We start from the raw sequence: 23,291 nt of genomic DNA on the forward strand, positions 1-23,291 counted from the left end.
GATATAGTGTATTTAGATTTTCAGAAAGCCTTTGACAAGGTCCCTCACCAAAGTCTCTTAAGCAAAATAAGCAGTCATGGGATAAGAGGGAAGGTTCTCTCATGGATTGGTAACTGGTTTAAAGATAAGAAACAAAGGGTAGGAATAAATGGTCAGTTTTCAGAATGGAGAGAGGTAAATAGTAGTGTGCCCCAGGGGTCTGTACTGGAACCAGTCCTATTTAACATATTCATAAACGATCGGAAAAAGGGGTAAACAGTGAGGTGGCAAAATTTGCAGATACAAAACTACTGAAGATACTGAAGTCCCAGGCAGACTGTGAAGAGCTACAAAAGGATCTCACAAAACTGGGTGACTGGGCAACAAAATAGCAGATGAAATTTAATGTTGATAAATGCAAAGTAATGCACATTGGAAAACATAATCCTAACTATACATATACAGCGATGGGGTCTAAATTAGCTGTTATCACTCAAGAAAGAGATCTTGGAGTCATTGTGGATAGTTCTCTGAAATCATCCACTCAATGTGCAGCGGCAGTCAAAAAAGCAAACAGAATGTTGGGAATCATCAAGAAAGGGATAGATAATAAGACAGAAAATATCATATTGCCTCTATATAAATCCATGATACTGCCACACCTTGAATACTGCGTGCAGATGTGGTCGTCCCATCTCAAAAAAAGACATATTAGAATTGGAAAAGGTTCAGATAAGGGCAACAAAAATGATTAGGGGTATAGACCAGCTTCCTTATGAGGAGAGATTAATAAGACTGGGACTTTTCAGCTTGGAAAAGAGGCACCTAAGTGGGGATATGATAGAGGTCTGTAAAATCATGAGTAGTATAGAGAAAGTAAATAAGGAAGTGTTATTTACTCCTTCTCATAATACAAGAACAAGGGGCCACCAAATGAAATTAATAGGTAGCAGGTTTAAAACAAACACAAGAAAGTATTTTTTCACACAAGGCACTGTCAACCTCTGGAACTCCTTGCCAGAGGGTGTTATGAAGGCCAATACAATAACTGGATTGAAAAGGGAGCTAGATAGATTCATGGAAGATAGGTCCATCAATGGCTTTTAGCCAGGATGGGCAGGAATGGTGTCCCTAGCCTCTGTTTGCCAGAAGCTGGGACTGGGTGACAGGGCATGGATCACTTGATGATAATAATCTCTCTGTTCATTCCCTTTGGGGCACCTGTCATTGGCCACCGTCAGAGGACAGGATACTGGGCTTGATGGACCTTTGGTCTGACCCAGTATGGCCGTTCTTATGACCATGGGATGCTGCTCCAGGATGGAGGACGGCTGGGAAAGATGGGGTCCACCTGCTCAAGAAGGGGAAAAGCATCTTTGCACACTGATTAGACAACCTGGTGAGGAGGGCTTTAAATTAGGTTAAAAGGGGCAAGTGACAATTTCCCAAAGGTAGGTATAAAAAAAGATGGCTTGACAGATAGCTGGAGTTTTTTTGGGGGTAGGGAAAATGGTAAATTACAATAGGGTCACAGGAGTAATAAAAAAAGAGGAATACAGTGGGAGGAAATCTGCTCAGCATCTGGACTGCTGCAGGGAATGCCAAAATCCAAGCTAGTGGATTGATCTAACTACTCAACTGGGAAGAGGGGAGAAGCAGCAAGCCCAATTAGCTTCAGACTGAGGAGCAGAAATACAAATTTCAAAAAGAAAGATACTATTTCCTTATTAAAAATATAATCTGTATATTTTCAGTTTACAAGAATGACTGTTTTCAGGGCAGAAGGAAGGGGAAAAGCAGTATGTGGCCTTTACAGCAAGGATTTTTAAATGGGCTCATTGCCCTGGTAGATTTTCCAAGCAGTGAACTGCCCTGGAACTGCAGTGGTAGCCTTTTAAACCAAGGTTTCTCATTAAAAACCTGAATGTGTTATACAATTATCTAGTCTGCAAAATCATTCCAAGAATAGCAGCAAAACATGCTTCATATTTCAATCAACAGAACTCGTTTCTTTTTGTAGGACATCTTGTGGCTTGACAGAATCCCTGAATTATTTAAAACCAGAACAAGTGAAACTTCAGCTCTCACCTTTGCCAATCCAGAAAGAAGCTCTAATGCAGCTAGTGAGATACTCATGTCCTGTCTCCACTGTGAGTTGAGTCTTTGTGTTACCAGATGAATACTGCGAATCAGTAGTCCAGCCGCTGTATCTGTATTAAGAGCTAGGATATAATCCCAATACCACATCCCACAGAGAGGGAAAATAACTAAGCATTAGTAACAATAAGCAAAGCAATCTGTCAGGCACAGGCCAAAGCAGCCACAATAAGCACAGAAAACAAAATTACACAACACCTCAGAAGCTAGCAATTTAGTAAATTTCACATGGATTAATTAATTGGTTTATAACTCCAGCATGTTATATATCTAAATCAGACTAGCTTCTACTCTCAAAGCATACTCTCTTTCTGCATATGTACACATTTTACCAGATTTGCCATTTGAATGTAGTTAGAATAATTCATCTGAAAACACATTTTAGGTGTCCACTGCATGCTGCATAATACTAGCTACTACATTTAAATTGTGGAGCTGTGGAATGGCTAACAGCAGGTTTACTTTATACAGAAACTTTTTGCTATAGTGTTTCTAAGTTTCTATAAGAGTTCATAGTTTGAGTACTTATAACTTCAACTAATTAAGACATTAATATGATGTGCAAATATTACATAGCGTTCTACTTAAAATACATATGCTGAAAATTACTATAGGATTTCATAAAGATTAGCTCCAGGCATTGAGAGAATTAATCCTGGGGAGAAAAAAAGATGCAACGGCACTACAATCATTTCCAAACATTTGATTTTCCTGCACCACAGGCTTGAAATTAAATGGTACGTTTTCAGTATCTGCTTTCTTTATAATTTCATATTTGAGGGTCATTTAGGTTCAATTTGTTAAGACTGGAGTAGGGGAAAAAACTGATTTCAGAAATGAAAGCTGTTGGGACTGGAGCACCCAAAAAAAAATAAAAAAAAAAAAAATTAGTGGATGCTTAGCACCCACCGGCAGCCACCTCTTCCCCACCCAGCACCTCCCATCCCTCGCCAACCCTGCCAATCAACTCCTCCCCCTCTCTCTCAGTGCCTCCCACCCACCATGATCAGCTGTTCAACGGTGTGCAGGAGGCACTGGAGGGAGAGGGAGGAGCGAGAATGGGGTGCACTCAGGGGAGGGGGCTGAACTGGGCAGGAAGAGGCAGGGTGGGGCCTGGAGCAGGGGCAAGAAGAGGCGGGGCAGGGGTGGGGGCTTGGGAGAGGGATAGGGTGGGGGCAGGGGTGGGGCCTGGAGCAGAGTGGGGTTTGAGCACCCCTGGTGCCCAGAGGAAGCAGGTGCCTGTGACTAAGAGAGAGGAGAATTATGATGGAAAAAATGAATCTTCATTAAGAATACATATCACACATTTAAAAAAAAAACAAAACAAAAACCAGGAATTCTTAGTAAGACATTCTTTGGAACACTAGTAACAGAACTCAAAGTATCAATTATAGTTAAAATTTGAAAATAGACCATCCTGATTCTTTTGAACTTTCCTTAGAGGCTCCAGATGAAAAAACTGTGTTTATGAGCTTCCCAAATTATGTTTCTATTCTGAACACTATATTTTGTCTGTATAGGGTACAAGAATCCAATAAAATCAATGTTAACAGTGCTAAAAAGTCTTTGGCCAAAACATTATGAAAGTCAGTCTTTAGACTGTATCATAGTCACAGAATTCAGTAACTGATACATAGAAGAAAGGTCACTATGAACCCTACAAACAGATACTTTGCATAAGACATGCCAAAAGCACTTGTCTCAGTGCAAACTCATACCAATTAAAACATGCATATTAAAAACAAACCCATGTGCTGAAAAGCAGCATTCAGATATCAAGTAAGCCATTTCCAGACAAACTGAATTCCTGCACAGATACAATTCAACAGCGGACGTGAAACTTCGAGCATACATTGATTTCCCCTGCCATTGAAGTCAATGGAAATACTCATCTTCAATGGTGTAGGACCTGGCCCCTAGACTCTACATCTTTAGTAGACAGCATACTAAGGTGGTCTGTTCTCAGGTACATCTGGTTAACATTAATGATTTAATCAAAGACCGACAAATAGATACAAATGGGAATCCAGGCTTTCACTAAACTCAGCTGGATCACTGCATACTGATTTAATACGGGGTGGATTTTATTATAAGGTCAAACAAACTCCAAACTATATCAAACTAAAGCAAAACAAAAATTTAACATATTATATATCAAGTGATCTGTGTAGCTGATGTCCTGTTTTAGAGGACTATAATTAATTTTCAAACCAGAATCCTTTTAACTATGATTTAAGAATGGCAGATCATCAACTTGCGTAAATTGTCACACCTGAACCAAAATCAATGGAACTATGGCAATTTAAACTACCTGACGATCTGCCCCAGTATCAGCTGCAAATTGTAAGAGGCTCAAAAACTACATTACAAAGATAAGCAGTTTATTAACTTCTTTCCCATTTTTCATAAGCTTTCAAGCTCACTCTACTATTATAAGAATACTAACAAAATACCTTATAACAGGACTGAAAGCTAATAGATAAATACAAATAGGAGCAAAATTTAGCAGTTAACGCCAGATCCAAAGGGCTACCCACAATACCCATCACCTCTGGTTGAAAATATCCTTCATACATCTAAAGGTCTCAGTAAGTCAAACACAACCTGGAAAGGAGTTTTGTAAAATTGGGATATAATGGCAATTTAAAAAAAAATAAAAAAAGCTTCACTCCTTACCGTAATCTCTTAGAAGTGCTTGTGCTGGTCTCTCACTATCTGGAGTTGTGGGCTCTGTGCTTCCTCCACTTGCTGTACTAATGCCACTGTTAGTGCGACGGTGGTTTTTCAAAAGGTTATTTTCGCCACCATTCTGTAAATTGAAATCAGCATGAATGAGGGACAAGACTGTATAGGTTAGTGGTTCTGCATATCTGAAAACAATCTTAGAAGATGTACTTAGAAGAATAAAAAGGCAAAACCTAATGGAATCAGCTTAGATATCTTGGAAAAAGTAGGTATAATACAGTAATATGTTTTTCTAAAAAAGTTCATCTTTAACACAAAAAAAACTCACCATTTCCATCTGACAGCCAATGGCTTCTAAAAGTGCTGAGTCTTGAACAATATTTAACATCGCTCCTGCAACATTAAAACACAAGAGGTAAACTGCTTACAGTTCAAATGTGTGAAAAGCAGTGTGTGTGCTGCTTAAATCTATAAAAATGTGTCAGTGCTCACTTTTATAAAAGATCTGTTTAAGGGTTTATGATAGCCACAAGAATTTGCTTCAGACTCTGAAATTCAACACAGAGGGTGATAGACTAGCTCAGATTTTGCTATACATTATTTTAAATTCACTTGGCTTGACAAAAGTTCCTTATGCTCCTCTCAACTCGGAAAGGCCTTTGTTTTTTAATAAAGCTTTTTTTTTGTTTTTAAATCTTAACTCCTTCTTCATTAAAAACTCCCTGAACTCAACTCCGAAAAAGCTGTCCACTCTCTGCAAGCATAGAAAGTATGGAGATGGGATTTTTTTTAATGCACTGCACACACTACCTTTACAAGGACAAGGCATCAGACACTGATTTAAAAGGAGCTGGGCAGGGACCGACTTTGACTATGTGTATGTACAGCACCTAGTTCAATGGGTCCTGATCTTGACCCTATCCTCTAGGTGCTACAACAGTCCTAGTGACAGATAAATATAACTACATGTTCAGAGGGCTCAATGAACTAGCTGTGCAGACGCAGTATCTATGATTTCCCCATCTGTAAAATGGGGATAATACTTACTAAACATTACTGGGACAATTTTAGTTGTCTATCGGAATGCTTTCACAGTGAAAAGTGCAACGTAAGTGATTTCTTAAGCAAAAGAACTTAAGGCTGGAACTTTGTCTCTTTCCACTTGCATAGCAGCACATAATTGTTTAAGTCCTACATGATCCCTGGTAGTTTGCACAGTATTCTGTTGTATAATATTGAGAACTCAATCCTAGAGTTCAGGATTTTTCTTATAATCCAGCATAAAACAAAAAATAAATAAATACATTCAAATAACCTAGTATCATTTGAGTGTTGTTGGGGTCTGTTTCAGTTTGCAAAGCTCCTATTAGTATATTCACAAGCCTCAACTTCAAGGATAGGAAGGTTACTGGTTTATCATATGATGATGAGCTGTCATCATTGCTGAATTTTCCTTCCAGGACAACCTGAAGAAAGAATAAATTTCCTTTAATATCAATTAGCATAGACATGGATTTGATAATCTCAGAGCACTTGCATCGTTATTTGATTGGTTTTACTATTAAGTAATTTAACTAACCCAAAATGAAAGTATTTGTCTCTCTGCAGCATTACCAACATCTGTGATGTACCATATTATTTCTTCTGTAAGTGAAGAGCTGGATACAAGAAAGTCAGTGCTAAATGGAGCAGTTAACTAGACAGCAAAATTGGCCTTGGTATAATTGCAGCATAACAAAGAAAGCAGAGTAAGTCAAACTCCATCGGAAGATGGAGGAACCTTGTGGATTTTTAAGATATTCAGACTTTGAATATCCTTAAACTAAACTGGCCTGACATCACACGTGAGCACAGTAATATCCTAACCTACACTTTTCTTCTCTCTCTCCACAAGTACATCCCTATTGCCATAATTTCTTACCCTGAGGATGGAGGTACATCCCTTGGGAACCTTTATGGAGGCTGTTCTTATATTAGCCAGAGGGAATGCTGGAAAGCAAGGTATACCATCTGCTTTCACTTCCCCTACAGCCTGATAAGAGTTGAGCTTGCTGCTTCAACAGCCCTAACAATCTGGAAGACCGACCAAACCTGTACCCTTTTGTGCAGAGGACAAACCACAGGACCATTGAGTCAGCACTGCAACGTCACGTGTAACATTCGTAGATTATTTCTGAAAAATGCTGACAAAAATAATCTCACAGAAATCAATCATGCTAATTCGTTACCTCAGATTTTATGGTCCCAAAATGATGAGGGAGAGGCAATAATGACAGCAAAATATTGATAGAGGATCTTCTCAGCTCTGTAGGGTTTACATAGGTTTTAAACTTTGAGAGCTCTCTGCCAATAAGAAAAAGCGTTAGAAAGTTAATCAATTTTTCACAGGAGTTTGGAATTAAATGTAATTCCATACAGATTAAATTTACAGGCACAAAAGATGCTTAACAAAAAGCACACAGTATAATATGGTATCTATTTCACTTTGGGTTTAGAAGCCTTACTTTGTGTTATCAATGATCGGACTTTGAATTCATATATGTCATTTTATTTTTTAACAGAAAGGTGTATCTGTAGCTCTGGCTTCAGCATAACAACCTAAGACTTTAGAATTCAACTTTAACAACCTCGGCTTTAAGAATTCGAGCTTTAGAGCCAGAAAGACCCTCAAGGCGAATCCTCCAACTGCAACATGAAACAGTTCAACAGCTTGATATACAATGCAGTAATGAGCTAATAAGTTCCACAGAACCATGTGTGATGGAGCAAGGCCGGATGGCTATAGGAAAGTACTCAGGAACAGGTATGTTAGCCCCAGGCTAAGCAAATCCCTAGTACCATGGGAACCAAAATGGCAGTTGCTCCAGGATAATTAAGGCACCTGGGGCCAATTAAGAACTTTCTAGAAGGCACCAGAGAGAGCTACACTGATTGGAGCACCTGCAGCCAATCAGGACAGGCTAATCAGGGCACCTGATATAAAAAGGGGAGCTCACTCCAGTCAGGGGTGGAGGAGCCAGAGGAAGGAAGTGTGTATGAGGAGCTGGGAGTCAGAGACACAAGGAACTAAGAACTGAGAGGGTATACTACTGGAGGATTGAGGAAACACCATACAATCAAGCAGTATCAGACACCAGGAGGATCCTATGGTGAGGATAAAGAAGGTGTTTGAAGAAGGCTATGGGGAAGTAGCCCAGGGAGCTGTAGCAGTCAAGCAGCGGTTACAAGTAGCACTATAGAGACTGCTGCAATTCACAGGGCCCTGGGCTGGAACCCGGAGTAGAGGGTGGGACCGGGTTCCCCCCAAGTCTCGCTACTCCTAAACAGACATAGGAGGAGTTGATCCAGACTGTGGGTTTCATCCAAGGGGAAGACCACTGAGGGGAGGAAAATCTGCCAATAAGCGCAGGACCTACTAGGGGAGAGGAGGAACTTTGCCACACATGGTAAGTGTCGTCATTTCATTTTCAGTGAGTTCAAATGAAGCTTATCTACCCCAAATAAGAACATACATGCTTCCATGGCTGGTTTTTAAATGCAGTTTGAAACCCATCCATTAAGCCCTTCCAGTCTCATGACCATTTCACACCTACCATCTTCAATAGCATGTCATCTCATACTAGTCCAATAGTCCTCTTAGTCCTGATAAAACATTCTATGTATTTTATCAGGTGCCAACCCAGCAGCTGAGTGTATACTCTTTGGTACCCACGAGCTAGACAAGGATACAGCAGCAAATATTTCCTCTAAACCATTCACACGCTACATTTTAAACCAGGGATCGGCAACCTTTGGCACGCAGCCCGCCAGAGTAAGCCACCTGGCAGGCCGGGCGGGTTTGTTTATCTGCCGCATCCACAGGTTTGGCCGATCGCAGCTCCCACAGGCCGCAGTTCACTGCTCCAGGCCAACGGGAGCTGCAAGAAGCGGCATGGGACAAGGGATGTACTGGCCGCCGCTTCCCACAGCCCCCATTGGCCGAGTGGTGAACCGCGGCCAGTGGGAGCTATGATCAGCCAAACCCGCGGACACAGCAGGTAAACAAACCAGCCCGGCCTGCCAGGGGGCTTATCTTGGCAGGCCATGTGCCAAAGGTTGCCAATCCCTGGTTTAAACTAAGGTAACCAGTTGTGCTTAGGCACACAGTCACACACAAGTTAGCTATATATGGTATTGCATCCATTGCATGAGACCTAGAAACAGGATCTCTTTTTACAAAGAGAAGACAAATTGCCTCTTCAATCAAACTGAAGGAAAAAAGAAGCATGTGACATGGTTTTAATCTGTACTTTCCTTGTCAGAATAAGGCTCTTTAGCGTCCACTCTAATCTAACATTGAAACCCAGTGTGATTGTGCATACAATCAAAACACAGGGGGCAATTGACATTTAACCTCTTACACTGAACTCCCAGAAGGAATAAACACTTCTGTGAGTAAATACACAGATATACACTATATTTCAAATATAGAGATTTGGTAAAAAGGGGTTTAAGCCCTTTGGCAAAGTCAAAGCCATGCTAAAACCTGGACCCAAACAAGGGAACCCATGATTGAGAATGTGCTCTTAGTCCTTTGGAGGGATAACTTGTGCTTCTGAATGGTAGTTTAGGAGCAATATGTACAGCAAGGAAATTCACCCCATTTTCCATTAAATGCCACCTCCTTTTTAGCAAAATGTGCTCTCTTCTTTACCCTGTGCCACATACTCTCATAGAAGGTTAGGGTTGGAAGAGACCTCCCTGCTCAAAGCAGGACCAACTAAATCATCTCACCCAGGGTTTTGTCAAGCCGGGCCTTAAAAACCTTTAAGGATGGAGATTCCACCATCTCCCTAGGTAACCCATTCCAGTGCTTCACCACCTTCCTAGTGAAATAGTTTTTCCTAATATCCAACCTAGACCTCCCCTACTGCATGAGACCATTGCTCTTTGTTCTGTCATCTGGCACCAATGAGAACAGCCAAGCTCCATCCTCTTTGGAACCTCCCTTCATGTAGCTGAAAGCTGCTATCAAATTCCCCCCTCACTCTTCTCTTCTGCAGACTAAATAAGCCCAGTTCCCTCAGTCTCTCCTCCTAAGTAATGTGCCACAACTTCATCAGGTATCAGAGGGGTAGCCGTGTTAGTCTGGATCTGTAAAAGCAGCAAAGAATCCTGTGGCACCTTATAGACTGTTAGTCTATAAGGTGCCACAGGATTCTTTGCTGGTTTAACGTCATCAGATTTCTTTTGGCCCAATCCTCCAATTTGTTTAGGTCACTCTGGACCCTATCCCTACCCTCCAGTGCATCTACTTCTCCTCCCAGCTTAGCGTCATCCACAAACTTGCTGAAGGTGCAATCCATCCCATCATCCAGATCATTAATGAAGATGTTGAACAAAAAGGGCCCCAGGACTGACCCCTGGGGCACTCCGCTTGACACTGGCTGCCAACTAGACATTGAGCCGTTGATCACTACCCATTGAGCCCGACAATCTAGCCCGCTTTCTATCCACCTTATAGTCCATTCATCTGATCCATACTTCTTTAACTTGCTGGAAAGAATACTGTGGGAGACCGTATTAAAAGTTTTGCTAAACTCAAGGCATATCATGTTCACTGCTTTCCCCATATCCACAGAGCCAGTTCTCATCATAGAAGGCAATCAGGTTGGTCAGGCATGACTTGCCCTTGGTGAATCCATGTTGACTGTTCTGATCATCTTCCTCTCTTCCAAGTGCTTCAAAATGGATTCCCTGAGGACCCGCTCCATGATTTTTCCAAGGACTGAGGTGAGGCTGACTGATCTGTAGTTCCCCAGATTCTCCTTCCTTCCCTTTTTTAAAGATGGGCACTATTTTTGCCTTTTTCCAGTCATCCAGGACATCCCCCGATTGCCACAAGTTTTCAAAGATAATGGCCAATGGCTCTGCAATCATATCAGTCAACTCCCTCAGATGCATTGCGTTTGACCCCATGGACTTGTGCATGTCTAGCTTTTCTAAATAATCCTTAACCTGTTCTTTCACCATTGAAGGCTACTCACCTCCTCCCCACACTGTGCTGCCCAGTACAGGAGTCTGGAAGCTGACCTTGTCTGTGAAGACTGAGGCCAAAAAAAAAAAAAAAACACACCGAGTACTTCAACTTTTTCCAGATCATCTGTCACTAGGTTGCCCCCCGCCCATTCAGTAAGGGTCCCACACTTTCCCTGACCACCTTCTTGTTGCTAACATACCCGCAGAAACCCTTCTTGCTAGCTGCAACTCCAATTGTGCCTTCCTGATTACATCCCTGCATACTCTAGCAATATTTTTATACTGCTCCCTAGTCATCTGTCCAAGTTTCCACTTCTTGTAAGTTTCCTTTTTGTGTTTAATCTCACCGAAGATTTGTTAAGACAAGATGGTTGCCTACCATATTTGCTATTCTTTCTGCACATAAGGATGGTTTGTTTCTGCACCCTCAATAAGGCTTCTTTAAAATACAGCCAGCTCTCCTGGATTCCTTTCCCCCTCATATTAGCCTCCTAGGGGATCCTGCCCATCAGTTCCCTGAGAGAGTTGAAGTCTGCTTTTCTGAAATCCAGGGTCTGTATTCTGCTGCTCTCCTTTCTTCCTTTTGTCAGGATCCTGAACTCGACCATCTCATGATCACTGCTGCCCAGGTTGCCACCCACGTCTACTTCCCCTACCAATTCTTCCCTGTTTGTGAGCAGCAGGTCAAGAGGAGCACGGACCCTAGTTGGTTACTCCAGCACTTGCACCAGGAAGTTGTCCCCAACACTCTCCAAAAACTTCCTGGATTGTCTGCACACTGCTGTATTGCTCTCCCAGCAGCTGTCATGGTGATTGAAGTCCGCATGAAAACCAGCGCCTGTGATCTGGAAACTTATGTTAGTTGTCTGAAGAAAGCCTCATCTACCTCATTCTCCTGGTCTGGTAGTCTACAGCAGATGCACACCACAACATCACCCTTGTTTCTCTTGCCTCTAAACTTAACCCAAAGACGCTCAACAGGCTTTTCTCCAGTATCATACTGGAGCGCTGAGGAATCCTACTGCTCTCTTACATACAGAGCAGTAGGATTGCTCTGAGCTCTGCTATGAGTTCTGCTGCACAATAGGTCTAAACATGTATGACTTGCCCCTATCCTTGTCATGGTTCAGTTCACGCACATGGGTTGAAATCTTGGCCCCACTGAAGTCAATGGAAGTTTTACCATTGACTTCAACAAGGCCAGGATTACACCATGGGTATTTGGCAAGTGAATTGATGTATCAGGTATCATTCAGAGACAGAGCACCCTGAAAACAGGAACGGCACTGTCACAAACTACTACACTTATTACTTGTGAAACCAACAGTACCATCAATGATGTTAAGGTAGCTCTTCGCATGCATACTGCACCAGATAGAAATTGCCTAGGAAAATATCTTTAGATTAACTTTTTTTCCAGTAGCAAATACCAGGTAAATTCTCCTGCTCAGAGTTAAGACCTTTTCCAGGCCAAAAGGAACAGCAGCTCAAAATTTCACAAGGGACAGATTTACATAATAGTTCTTTTACATGACTTCAGGATAACAGCAATATTAATTAATATCTAAGAAATATAGTGTAGAAAGCCTGCACTGAATAAAATGAAAGATTATTAACTATTTGTCAACATGTCAGACGTATAGCCTCCTGGACATAAGGCTCAAGTAAAGTTTTATGATGTTCTTTACCATATTCAAATCAAGTTTATCTTTTATATACCAAAACAAAAAACCCTAAGTGGCAGCATTATTCTCAAAATTAAGAAATTAATTCACAGGAATAATACAAATGTAAAATAGAAGAAAAATTCCATTGTGCATCAAATCTTTAAGAATAAATAGGTTATAAGGGCATTTGGAGCTAGGCTGGGCTTTTCCATTGCTTCATCTCTCCTTTTTGCTGCATATTTTGTTTTTAAAGAGACAAGTATATAATCAATGCAGTTTATGTACACTGCCTCTTAAAATGTAATTTTAATTGTTAACAGTAACAATTATGTAGATATATATTTGAGAATCTTAAAAAAAATCAAAGTATTATTTAAAAATCGTTAACAGAGAGATGCATTGCTTACATAAAAAAGGCATTGATCGTCGGTCATCTCAGGGAAGTTATCCTTGACATGTAGGACTGAAAACATTTATTCATCAAGCTCATAGTCAGTATCGTCTCTATCCAGGGCACCACTGACGGACACGTTATCACACTAATCCTCATCCGTGCCACATCTGCACAGCTCCATACAAAGCAAGCTGCTGGTCAAACATTTGCAGGGTGGTGAGCACCTCATCTTTGCACACAAGCATTTCATTAGCTGAAGGATTGGTACAGGAGCATATAGCATTTCACATGTGACTGGTGTGATCAATCCATCCACCAAGACCCATCCATGCCTGATAGCAACGGATAGATTTGGATGCACTCAATCATCCCAGAGACATTCCGTTGCTTGATAATGTGACCTCTTCATGGCAGGTATAAATGCACTCTTTGTTGGTGGCAATTTTTCTCTGTTTATCTGCTTCTTGGAAAACCATCCACCAATGTAGCTCTGCAAATGCTGTAATGCTGGTCTTCAAATGGTAAACTCGGCATACGAACACCTCTAGTGCATTTGTTACCTCACTAGTTTTATTAGTTACGTCCAAAACAGATTGCGAAGAGTTACAAAGGGATCTCACAAAACTGAGTGACTGGACAACAAAACGGCAGATGAAATGCAGTATTAATAAATGCAAAGTAATGCATATTGGAAAACAATCCCAACTCTACATATAAAATGATGGGGTCTAACTTAGCTTTTACCAATCAAAAAAAAGATCTCAGTCATTGTGGATAGTTCTCTGAAAACATCCACTCACTCTGCAGTGGCAGTCAAAAAAGCAAATAGAATGTCAGGAACCATTAGGAAATAGATAGACAATAAGACAGAAAATATCATAATGCCACTATATAAATCCATGGTATGCCCACATCTGAATACTTCATGCAATTCTGGTCATCCCAGATCACAAAAGATATATTAGAATTGGAAAAGGTACAGGGAAGGACAACAATGATTAAGGGTATGGAGCAGCTTTTCTATGAGGACAGATTAAAAAGATAGTTGTCTCTTTTCCAAGCTGAACAGTCAAAGGGGAGACATGATAGATGTCTATAAAATTGTGATTGGTGTAGAGAACGTGAATAAGGATATGTTATTTACTCCTTCACATAACAAAAGAACCAGGGGTCACCCAATGAAATTAATAGGCAGGAGGTTTAAAACTAACAAAAGGAAGTACTTCTTCACATAACACACAGTAAACCTGTGGAACTCTTTGCCAGAGGATATTGTGAAGGCCAAAACAATCATGAGGTTCAAAAAAGAACTAGATATGTTCATAGAGGATAGATCCATCAATGGCTATTAATAGGGCCCTACCAAATTCACGGCTATGAAAAACACGTCACAGACCATGAAATCTCATCTCCCCCCATGAAATCTGGGTCTTGTGTGTGCTTTTACCCTATACTATACAGATTTCACAGTCCAGACTAGCATTTCTCAAATTGGGGGTCCTGACCCATAGGGAGTTGCAGAGAGGTCGCAAAGTTATTTTAGGGTGGGGGGGGGGGGATGCGATATTGCCATCCTTACTTCTGCGCTGTCTTCAGAGCTAGGTGGCTGGAGAGTGGCGGCTGTTGGCCGGGCATCCAGCTCTGAAGGCAGCACCCCACCAGCACCAGTGCAGAAGTAAGGGTGGCAATACCATACCATGTCACCCTTACTTCTGCGCTGCTGCCTTCAGAGCTGGGCGGCCAGAGAGTGGTGACTGCTGACTAAGGACCCAGCTCTGCAGGCAGCAGCACAGAAGTAAGGGTGGAAGTATCACACCAGGCCATCTTTACTTCTGTGCTGCTGCTGGCGGCAGCTCTGCCTTCAGAGCTGGGCTCCCAGACAGCTGCCACCACTCTCCAGCTGCCCAGCTCTGAAGGCAGCACCACTGCCAGCAGCAGCGCAGAAGTAAGGGTAACAGTACCACAACATCCCCTACAATAACCTTGCAAACCCCCAATAAACTCCTTTTTGGGTCAGGATCTCTACAATTACAACACCATGAAATTTCAGATTTAAATAGCTGAAATCATGACATTTATAATTTTTAAAATCCTATGACTGTGAAATTGACCAAAATAGATAGTGAATTTGGTAGGAGCCTAGCTATTAACCAAGGTGGTCAGGAATGCAACTCCGTGCTCTGGGTGTCCCTAGCCTCTGATTGCCTGAAGCTGGAAGTGGAGAACAGGGAATGGATCACTTGATTTCCTTTTCTGTTCATTCCTTCTGGAGCACCTGGCATTGGCCAATGTCAGAAGACAGGATACCAGGCTAGATGGATCATTGGTCTGACCTAGTATGGCCGTTCTTATGTTCTTAGTGGGAAAAGTCTCAGTCATCCTATGCACCTTCAGAGTGAGAGAGTGTATTTGGAGGCTGAATCAAATGCCTTCCAGTAAGATATTTTGATTTTTTCCAGTCAATCTTTCAGTAGTGTCACATCCTGAAAGGGCGCAGTAACCCAGCAGTGTGGCAGCTTTTAATGGTCTGACCAATAGGAGTATCTCTCTGAGGGATATACAGTGATCTGTTCCCCAGCATCGGGGTTAAAACAATGTTGAAGAAGGCTCATACTTTCCCAAAGTCTCACACATATCAACATCACACAGATCTAGACACAACCAGGAGACTAGCAAAATAATGACTTGTCTGCAGTTAGCTCTGTAATAGTCCCTGCCATCTTCACTCTGATTTTCTTCTTTGCATTCAAGCACAACTTTAGGCTGTTTTTCTTGATTGTAGCCCATGATAATTCTTTGGATTTTGAAGGCTTCATACAAGTCATGACCCAAAGTATCCATTCAACTGACATTTTTAGCTATCTCATCACTGAAGACTACTTTCATCAAAATATTAATGAGCTCCTGTCTGTCATATGTGAATGGGTTGCCAGTCCGAGCAAGCTCAACTGTAGCTTTAAAATTGCCCCTTTTTGGCATTTGACAGCACCTAATGAGTCTAGCCGGTGCTTGGTTATTTCTGGGGAAGTCACTCAAAATCTGGGGTTGGGATGCAACAGTAAGTGATGTAGTTCTGAGGTTGCCAGGAAAAACTGGGAAAGGCCATTTGGAAGCTGTGTTATGCCCACAACTCCCCTTTCCTCCCAAAAAACTTTTAATGCTCTGTTTTCCATGTTTCCATATTTTATGGCTTCGCCTGAACCAAGCACACAGAAGGGAGCTAGTGATCTTTTAACAACCCAATTTCCTTTTCAAAATTCCTCCCTGTTGTCAGGGTCAGACTTTTCTAAACCTCTTATTTCAGCGAAGCCCCAGGCAACCATTGCAGAATAGTTGGCAAAAAATATTTCAAAGTCTTCCAGTGCTGCAAGGTGCAAATTCCAATTAGTAGTCCTGACAGATCAAATAAAGGGTAGCAAAGACTCAATCATGTTCATATATTGCTGCACTATCTCAAAAGTTGGCTGATTCACCGATTCAACCTCACTGAATTGCTTGATCCATTCTGCAGTATTGCAGCTCCCCATCATGTGGCAATAGGTCATTAAGAGCAGAATGTACACTGGATGTGTGGAACTGGTCTTGCAAATCCTGTGCCCCTTCGAAAAGGACTTCAAACACATTCATCTGTTTTTCAAAGACAACATCTAGGTATCACTTTTAAAGGGCAACAAGTGTTCAGGTGTGTGCTTCTATACAACAAAAGAAGCAGGTGTTCTTTTTGCAATGCATGCCCTGGGACCTAATATAAGGTGAGTCTTGCCGACAGCTGGCCATTGTCCCAGCATCTTCAACTTTTTCTTGATGTACTTTTTCTCTAACCTTACCAAATTCAGTTTATGAGTGCACTTCTTATAGTAAGGTGCCATTGAGCCTAACCAACTCCCCTATTGGGGTATTTTCCAAAGATTTAGCTACTAGTCAGTACTCTGTCTCCCCATTGATGCCTGAAAATTATCAAGACCAAAAGTAAAAAACAAGGATTTTGTAATAAGTTATTTTGATTATAATTCATTGTGTTATGTTATGTATGTTATATAACTATGTGCATACCAATTATAGATGGATTCAAGTAATTTCTGGCTTGATGCAGACATCTTAACCAGTCTCATTACAACTCTTTTGGTATAATAAAGCAAGCTGATAATCAATACGACCGAATCACTTTTTTTGCCTATGATGGCAAATCAACGTGAAGTGCTCCTTCCATTTATAGTCATCCGTAACATTCAAAAAATTAATCAGGGATCATGTTCTGAGCATTGCCTGATAACAAAGCCTTGTCAATTGAGGGCCACAATTTAACGTTGTGAGGAGTGCATGTCTGACATGTCTGTGTTAAAGAATAATTTTTAAAAGTTGATTTTTAAACATGTTCTTGAATACATATCTACATAATTATTCTAAGTTTGTCACATTCAGTAGCATTGTGTTAGCAGCTTCCTCCACCCACGAAGATATTATGATTCAGTAGATTTTTATCAATCAAAATGACAACTCCCTTACTTTTCTATCATTAAACTCGCCCACAGAATTAAACATGCTCCCAAGCAGAGGTTTGCTGGATTCTCATGGGCACCCCAGAGACAAGAACATTATATTCTTTGGAAAGGTAACATGCCATTATTGGGTCAAAACCCCAATAACAATTAGTTAAAGCTAGGCTTGGAGGGATTCGATTTTTAATTGGTAAATGTTGATTTCACTGTGCACACACAAACAGACAATAAATATTTCCAGCAATATTAATCAAAATGTACAGCTAGGAAAAGAAAGAAAAATACTGTTTGAGAACTTATTAAAGTTGATTTAAGGATATTTACTTTGTATATTTTGACATGTGATGTTGGCAATTTGGGTTTTAACTTTTATAAAGCTTGAACATTTTGAATCTCAACATATAGAATCAATTAAATAATTATTGTCTGACTCCCTTACTGGCTGAGCTGCCCATAATTTCCCAGAAATGCAAAAACTTAAATAATTAAAAATAAAAAATGCTTTAAAATAAATATTGATATTATCCATCAAAATTATATACATATAAAAAAAATCAAATCCGCCAAGCCTTGTTAAAGGTAAGGAAATGCAAGAGCCTGTATGCACTATGATTATCATTATAAAGCCAGAGTTATTACCAAGCACTAATGTTGCTGTTTAACATATATTTACTGGGTCAATGACCCTCAGGGTACAGTTTAGAATGCACTAATGAAAACTATTCACAAGTAACATGTGACAATTTTTCTTTTGACATCTACATGGAAAAAAAAAAAAAGAAAAAAAAAAGTATTTTACCTGTCAGGTAAAATTGTTTCAAGGGCAGAAATGAAGTAAGGAACCACAACATCAATCCCTTTCAGGTCGCAGCAGAACAACGGAGGAGAGTTTAGAATAATGCTGGCCAGCACTGGGTGGCAAATGAAATCTGCTATCTGCAAACCCTGAATTAAAAGCATGTAAAATCTGAAAGAGAGAGTCAGGATTAAATGGTTTATACAACAAGAGCCTTTGCATTAGCAGTTAGACTGGTCATTAGTCAATAACTATTTTTAACCTTTTAAATTAAAATTCAGACCAAAATGTTTCATTAACCAGGAGCCTACAGTTATGCTCCTGAATCCATATGCACCTAAGGGTGGAATTTTTAAATGCTCCTAAATGACTTCGGAGCACATATTCCATTGACTTCAGACTGCAAACCCTGATGGAGTAAGATAGCCAGATCAAAGCATTTCAGCTTTGATTTGTGGGAAGTTCATATTTGGAAGGTGATGTTGGTCACAAATATAGCACAGGTTAGAGTCTTACCAATTTTGTTTGAATTCCTTAGTAGAATTTCAGATTTTTACAGATGTTTCTACTAACGTTTAGAAAACTAAAGAAAAAAATATAAAGCATTCAATTTAGCAATATAAAATGAAAAGTAAACAACAAGTATAAAAAAAAAAATCTATTTTGGTTTAAATGACTACTTTTATCCAGCCTGCGATACTTTCTACTGAGTCCTCATGCATAGGTTTTGGGGTTTTGCCATTCCTGCTTTAAAAAAAATATTTCCCTCCCACCTGTTGGTTGCGTGAATCTTCCACAAAATACAAAATGTACAGTGCTCACTTTATACTGTTTTTGATTACAAATATTTGCACTATAAAAATGATAAAAGAAATAGTATTTTTCAATTCACCTCACACAAGTACCGTAGCGCTATCTTTTTAACATGAAAGTGCAACTTACAAATATAGATTTTTTTTGGTACATAACTGCACTCAAAAACAAAAAAAGTAAAACTTGAAAGCCTACAAGTCCACTCAGTCCTACTTCTTCGCTAAGACAAACAAGTTTATTTACATTTACAGGAGATAATGTTGCCCGCTTCTTATTTACAATGTCACCTGAAAGTGAGAACAGGCATTGCAAGATATTTACGTGCTAGATTAGCTTAATATTTGTATGTCCCTTCATGCGTCAGGCACCATTCCAGAGGACATGCTTCCATGCTGATGCTTATTAAAAAAAATAATAATTACATTTGTGACCGAACTCCTTGTGGGAGAATAGTATGTCTCCAGCTCTGTTTTACCCGCATTCTGCCATATATTACGTGTTATGGCAGTCTCAGATAATGACCCAACACATGTTTGATTTAAGAACACTTTCACTGCAGATTTGACAAAAATGCAAAGAAGGTACCAATGTGAAATTTCTAAAGATAGCTACAGCACTCCACCCAAGGTTTAAGACTCTGAAGTGCCTTCCACAATCTGAGAGGGACAAGGTGTGGAGCATACTTTCAGGAGTCTTAAAACAGTAACATTCTGATGCAGAAACTACAGAACCTGAACCAAACCAAAATCAACTTTCTGCTTTTTTCATTATCTGAGTTAGATGCCAAAAATGAGTATGTGTTGGTCCACACTGCTTTGGATTGTTAGTGAGCAGAAGCAGTCGTCAGCATGGATGCATGTCCTCTGGAATGGTGACTGATGCATAAAAGAACATATTAATCTTTAGCGCATCTGGCATGTAAATAGCTTGTGACACTGGCTACAACAGTGTCATGCGAATGCCTGTTCTCAGTTTCAGGTGACATTGTAAATAAGAAGCAGGCAGCATTATCTCCTGCAAATGTAAACAAATTGGTTTGTTTGAGCGATTGGCTGAACAGGAAGTAGGACTAAGTGGATTTGTAGGCTCTAAAGTTTTACATTGGTTTATTTTTGAATGCGGGGTTTTTTTTTTTGCTTTTTGTTTTTAAACACATAATTCTACATTTGTAAGTTCAACTTTCATGATAAAGAGATTGTACTACAGTACTTGTATTAGGTGAATTGAAAAATATTTCTTTTGTTTTTTACAGTGCAAATATTTGTAATCAAAACTAAATATAAAGTGAGCATTGTACACTTTGTATTCTGTGTTGTAATTGAAATATATTTGAAAAATGTAGAAAACATCCTAAAATATTTTAATAAATGGAATTCTATTATTGTTTAACAGCGCAATTAATCGCACCATTAATTGCTTGACAGTCCTAATCATAATGGTTCTGGAAGAGAACATCTCATGATATTTCCATACTCAAATTTAAGACTACGTGGCTTCATTTTTGTAAAACTGGAGACCATATAGGAACATCTTTCAATGTCTAATACACAAACATGCCTTGTGTCTGTGTAGTAAAAAAAATTTTAGTCTTACAGTGGATAAGAGAAGAGAAAAGATCATCATGGAAGAGCCAAATAAGACCATCAAAAGGAAGGGACATATTCTGCATCCTCAAGAAAACCCTGATATAACTGAGGTCATGAGAGAGGGCAAGAAATCCCTCCTAGATGCAGCATCTTTAAAGACCTGAACAATTATCCACTGATTGGCATTACAAGATTCAGAAGCAAACTGGATGCTGTTTACTCAAAATAAGTTAGATTTTCACCACAAAATTATAGCAAGAAAGCAACTGGAAGATGCTTTAGTACCGGGATAAGTAAGCTGGCAGTATATCCTCCCCAGTCTTCTTGCTACAAAATATCCTACATAGTGTTCCACATGCCTCTGCTCTTCCTGCTTCATAGTTATCAGGAAAGTCACTTGAATCAAATGTGGAATTGGAAGTCATGGTGTCTGTTGACATTTGCGATCCTTTCCGACGAAACTCCATGCTAGCTTGGGTTGCTATAGCTGGAAAGAGAAAAAGTAAGAGAGAGTTCATTATGTTTGTCAACATACAAAACAGGCTCATGGGATCCAGGACACAAAGATCATGTCAAATTTAGGGATTATGATGAAGCTGCTAGTTTACTGTATTTGAATCACTGCCTCTGTTTAAAAACCTATTTCAGGGTATTTGATTTCTTCCCTAACACAGGAGTGATTAATTCTTCAGACCCTATGTATAAGTATATTCACTCTCAGCATTGTGTACTGAAGAAGAGTACACGTATGTTGAGTATGTGCGCATCGGTGTGCATCAGTCCAATTCCCTGAGTTGTGCGCAAACAAAAAGATCCACCATACCCCTCATCTCGCTTCCCGCCTCCTCTTCCCCTTTAGAAAAGTAGACATTCTAATTTCCCTTCCCATCTCCTAAGCTATCTTGTCACTATCTGAAGTTGTTCCATTCCCCTCCCGCCCCCCCAAAAAAGCAGAGGACTACTTTTATGCTTCCTGACGCCGATTTTTTTGGCTGTCTCTTGAGCACAGAGCTACTCTGGCCCAGCTTATCCCTCTGGCCTCTACTGTTGAAGTAAGTCTCCTGCCTATTTCCAGAAGTCAGGAGAGAGACAGGACCCATATCAGAGTGAAAGGGATGGCTGTGAGAGAGGTGGGACATGTCTGAATGTGTTGAAAGTTGCTGTTATAATCTGGTCAGTGCCTGTAATTGCCATGGGAATCTTTGAAGTTAGCCAGTCCCGGGTGTCAGCTACCAGGAAACTGGGAAGTTGCCTAGTGGCTACTTCACAGTATTAATGAAAGTTTTTAAATACACTCTTTAACATACTCTACAAACATTTCTAAAATACCAAAATGGCTTTGGGTGGCCCCATGGACCTAACTGGGGTTGGTCATTCTTTAGCACTGTTTTCTTTTCCTGCAGAATATATCTGAGAGTGATATAACAAATGTAGTTTATGAATTCCTCTTAGAGATATCCCTAGCCCCTACGTCAGTGCCACGTGCACAACATGGAGAAAGCTAGGCACTTTGCTTGCCCCATTATTTCTTCTGGAGTGGCAGCCAAGAAGGATGTACTGTGTACTCCCTGGGCAACAGAAGAGCCACTTCCCTGTGGGATCCCCAAAGACTGGGGCAGCACATTGCTTGTGATTTTCAGGAAAGGCAATCGTGCCAGTATTACTTCAAAAACCATAGCGGCTAGTTTGGTTTTGTGAAGAAGCACATCAGAATTCCACTAGTAACAGACACAATTTAGGGCCTGGGACACTGCAGGGGGGAAAAAATCAGATTTGCAAAGGATGAGGAGTTTGAAGTTGTACTAACAGAAGTCCTGATTATGCTTTGCCAGTTACATTATTTACAAATTATATGGAGGGTTAATTTTTAGAAAGTTCCTAACAAAAGTCTTTTCTCAGTTTTTCTTTTTAAAATGCTTGGGTGTAAACTATTTGATGTTTGTTACTTATTCTAGAAAAATCTTTAAGGTGACAAATAAGCACAAATCTTTATGCATCTTCCCATGAGCCATTTGTGTCCTAGCTATCCAGCAATATAGTATAGTTGGAAAAAAAAACAAAAAACACTACATGCACAATGCATACAAATCAAACATTAGGTCTGTATAAAAATAAGCTTTAAGTTAAAAAACAAAACAAAACATGGTTAGTGCAAAGTCCTGAAATTCATGACATGATCACAGACTATAGTACATAAATGATGGGACTGATTCAGGCAGATTAATTTGCTTTTGCCAACAATCTTCCCCATTCAAAAAACATACACACAAAAAAATTACTTGTCTTTCCCAAGTAAAAGTGCAAAAGCTACAGGAGACAATGACAATGACATTACAAATAAAAATATGGGATTATGAAAAAGAAAAAAAAACATGACTGCAATTAAGGAAAAGCTACTGGTTCCTACTTACAAGATTTATAAGAAAGAAGAATTTGGATAAAAGATGCTGCAAGATAATAGAAATAAAATGGAAACAAATCAAAGGACAGCAGTAGTTATAAAATACTTTAAAGATGGTGAAATTGTAATATAAGTTAAGAAGCTTTTGGCTTTTTTTAAAAAATAGATTAAAAGCTTTATGACATAGCAAGCTTGTTAAACACACAGGAAATTGGCATTCAGGTCCAAAATTATGGTTTTGAAAGTACCATGGAAAACAATGAACAAAGAAATCTACAAAATACTAATAATGTTTA

General features: G+C 39.9%; 1 protein-coding gene across 3 annotated transcripts in view; it reads right to left on the reverse strand.

The window, feature by feature from the left end:
* RALGAPB (Ral GTPase activating protein non-catalytic subunit beta) overlaps positions 1-23,291 on the reverse strand; it is a 145,832-nt gene that overhangs the window by 64,454 nt on the left and 58,087 nt on the right. For 2 of the 3 annotated variants that reach the window (XM_044985326.1, XM_044985325.1), the window contains exons 10-16: positions 20,880-21,081; positions 18,199-18,366; positions 7,050-7,164; positions 6,137-6,287; positions 5,150-5,214; positions 4,813-4,945; positions 2,068-2,201 (exon numbers count right to left, since the gene is read on the reverse strand). In XM_044985326.1, coding sequence (XP_044841261.1) covers positions 2,068-2,201; positions 4,813-4,945; positions 5,150-5,214; positions 6,137-6,287; positions 7,050-7,164; positions 18,199-18,366; positions 20,880-21,081 — 968 coding nt within the window. The remainder of the gene's footprint in view (positions 1-2,067; positions 2,202-4,812; positions 4,946-5,149; positions 5,215-6,136; positions 6,288-7,049; positions 7,165-18,198; positions 18,367-20,879; positions 21,082-23,291) is intronic. The other variant, XM_044985327.1, reaches the window with a different exon arrangement.

This window comes from Mauremys mutica, chromosome 13 (genome assembly GCF_020497125.1).
Source record: "Mauremys mutica isolate MM-2020 ecotype Southern chromosome 13, ASM2049712v1, whole genome shotgun sequence".
Classification (NCBI taxonomy): Eukaryota; Metazoa; Chordata; order Testudines; family Geoemydidae; genus Mauremys; species Mauremys mutica.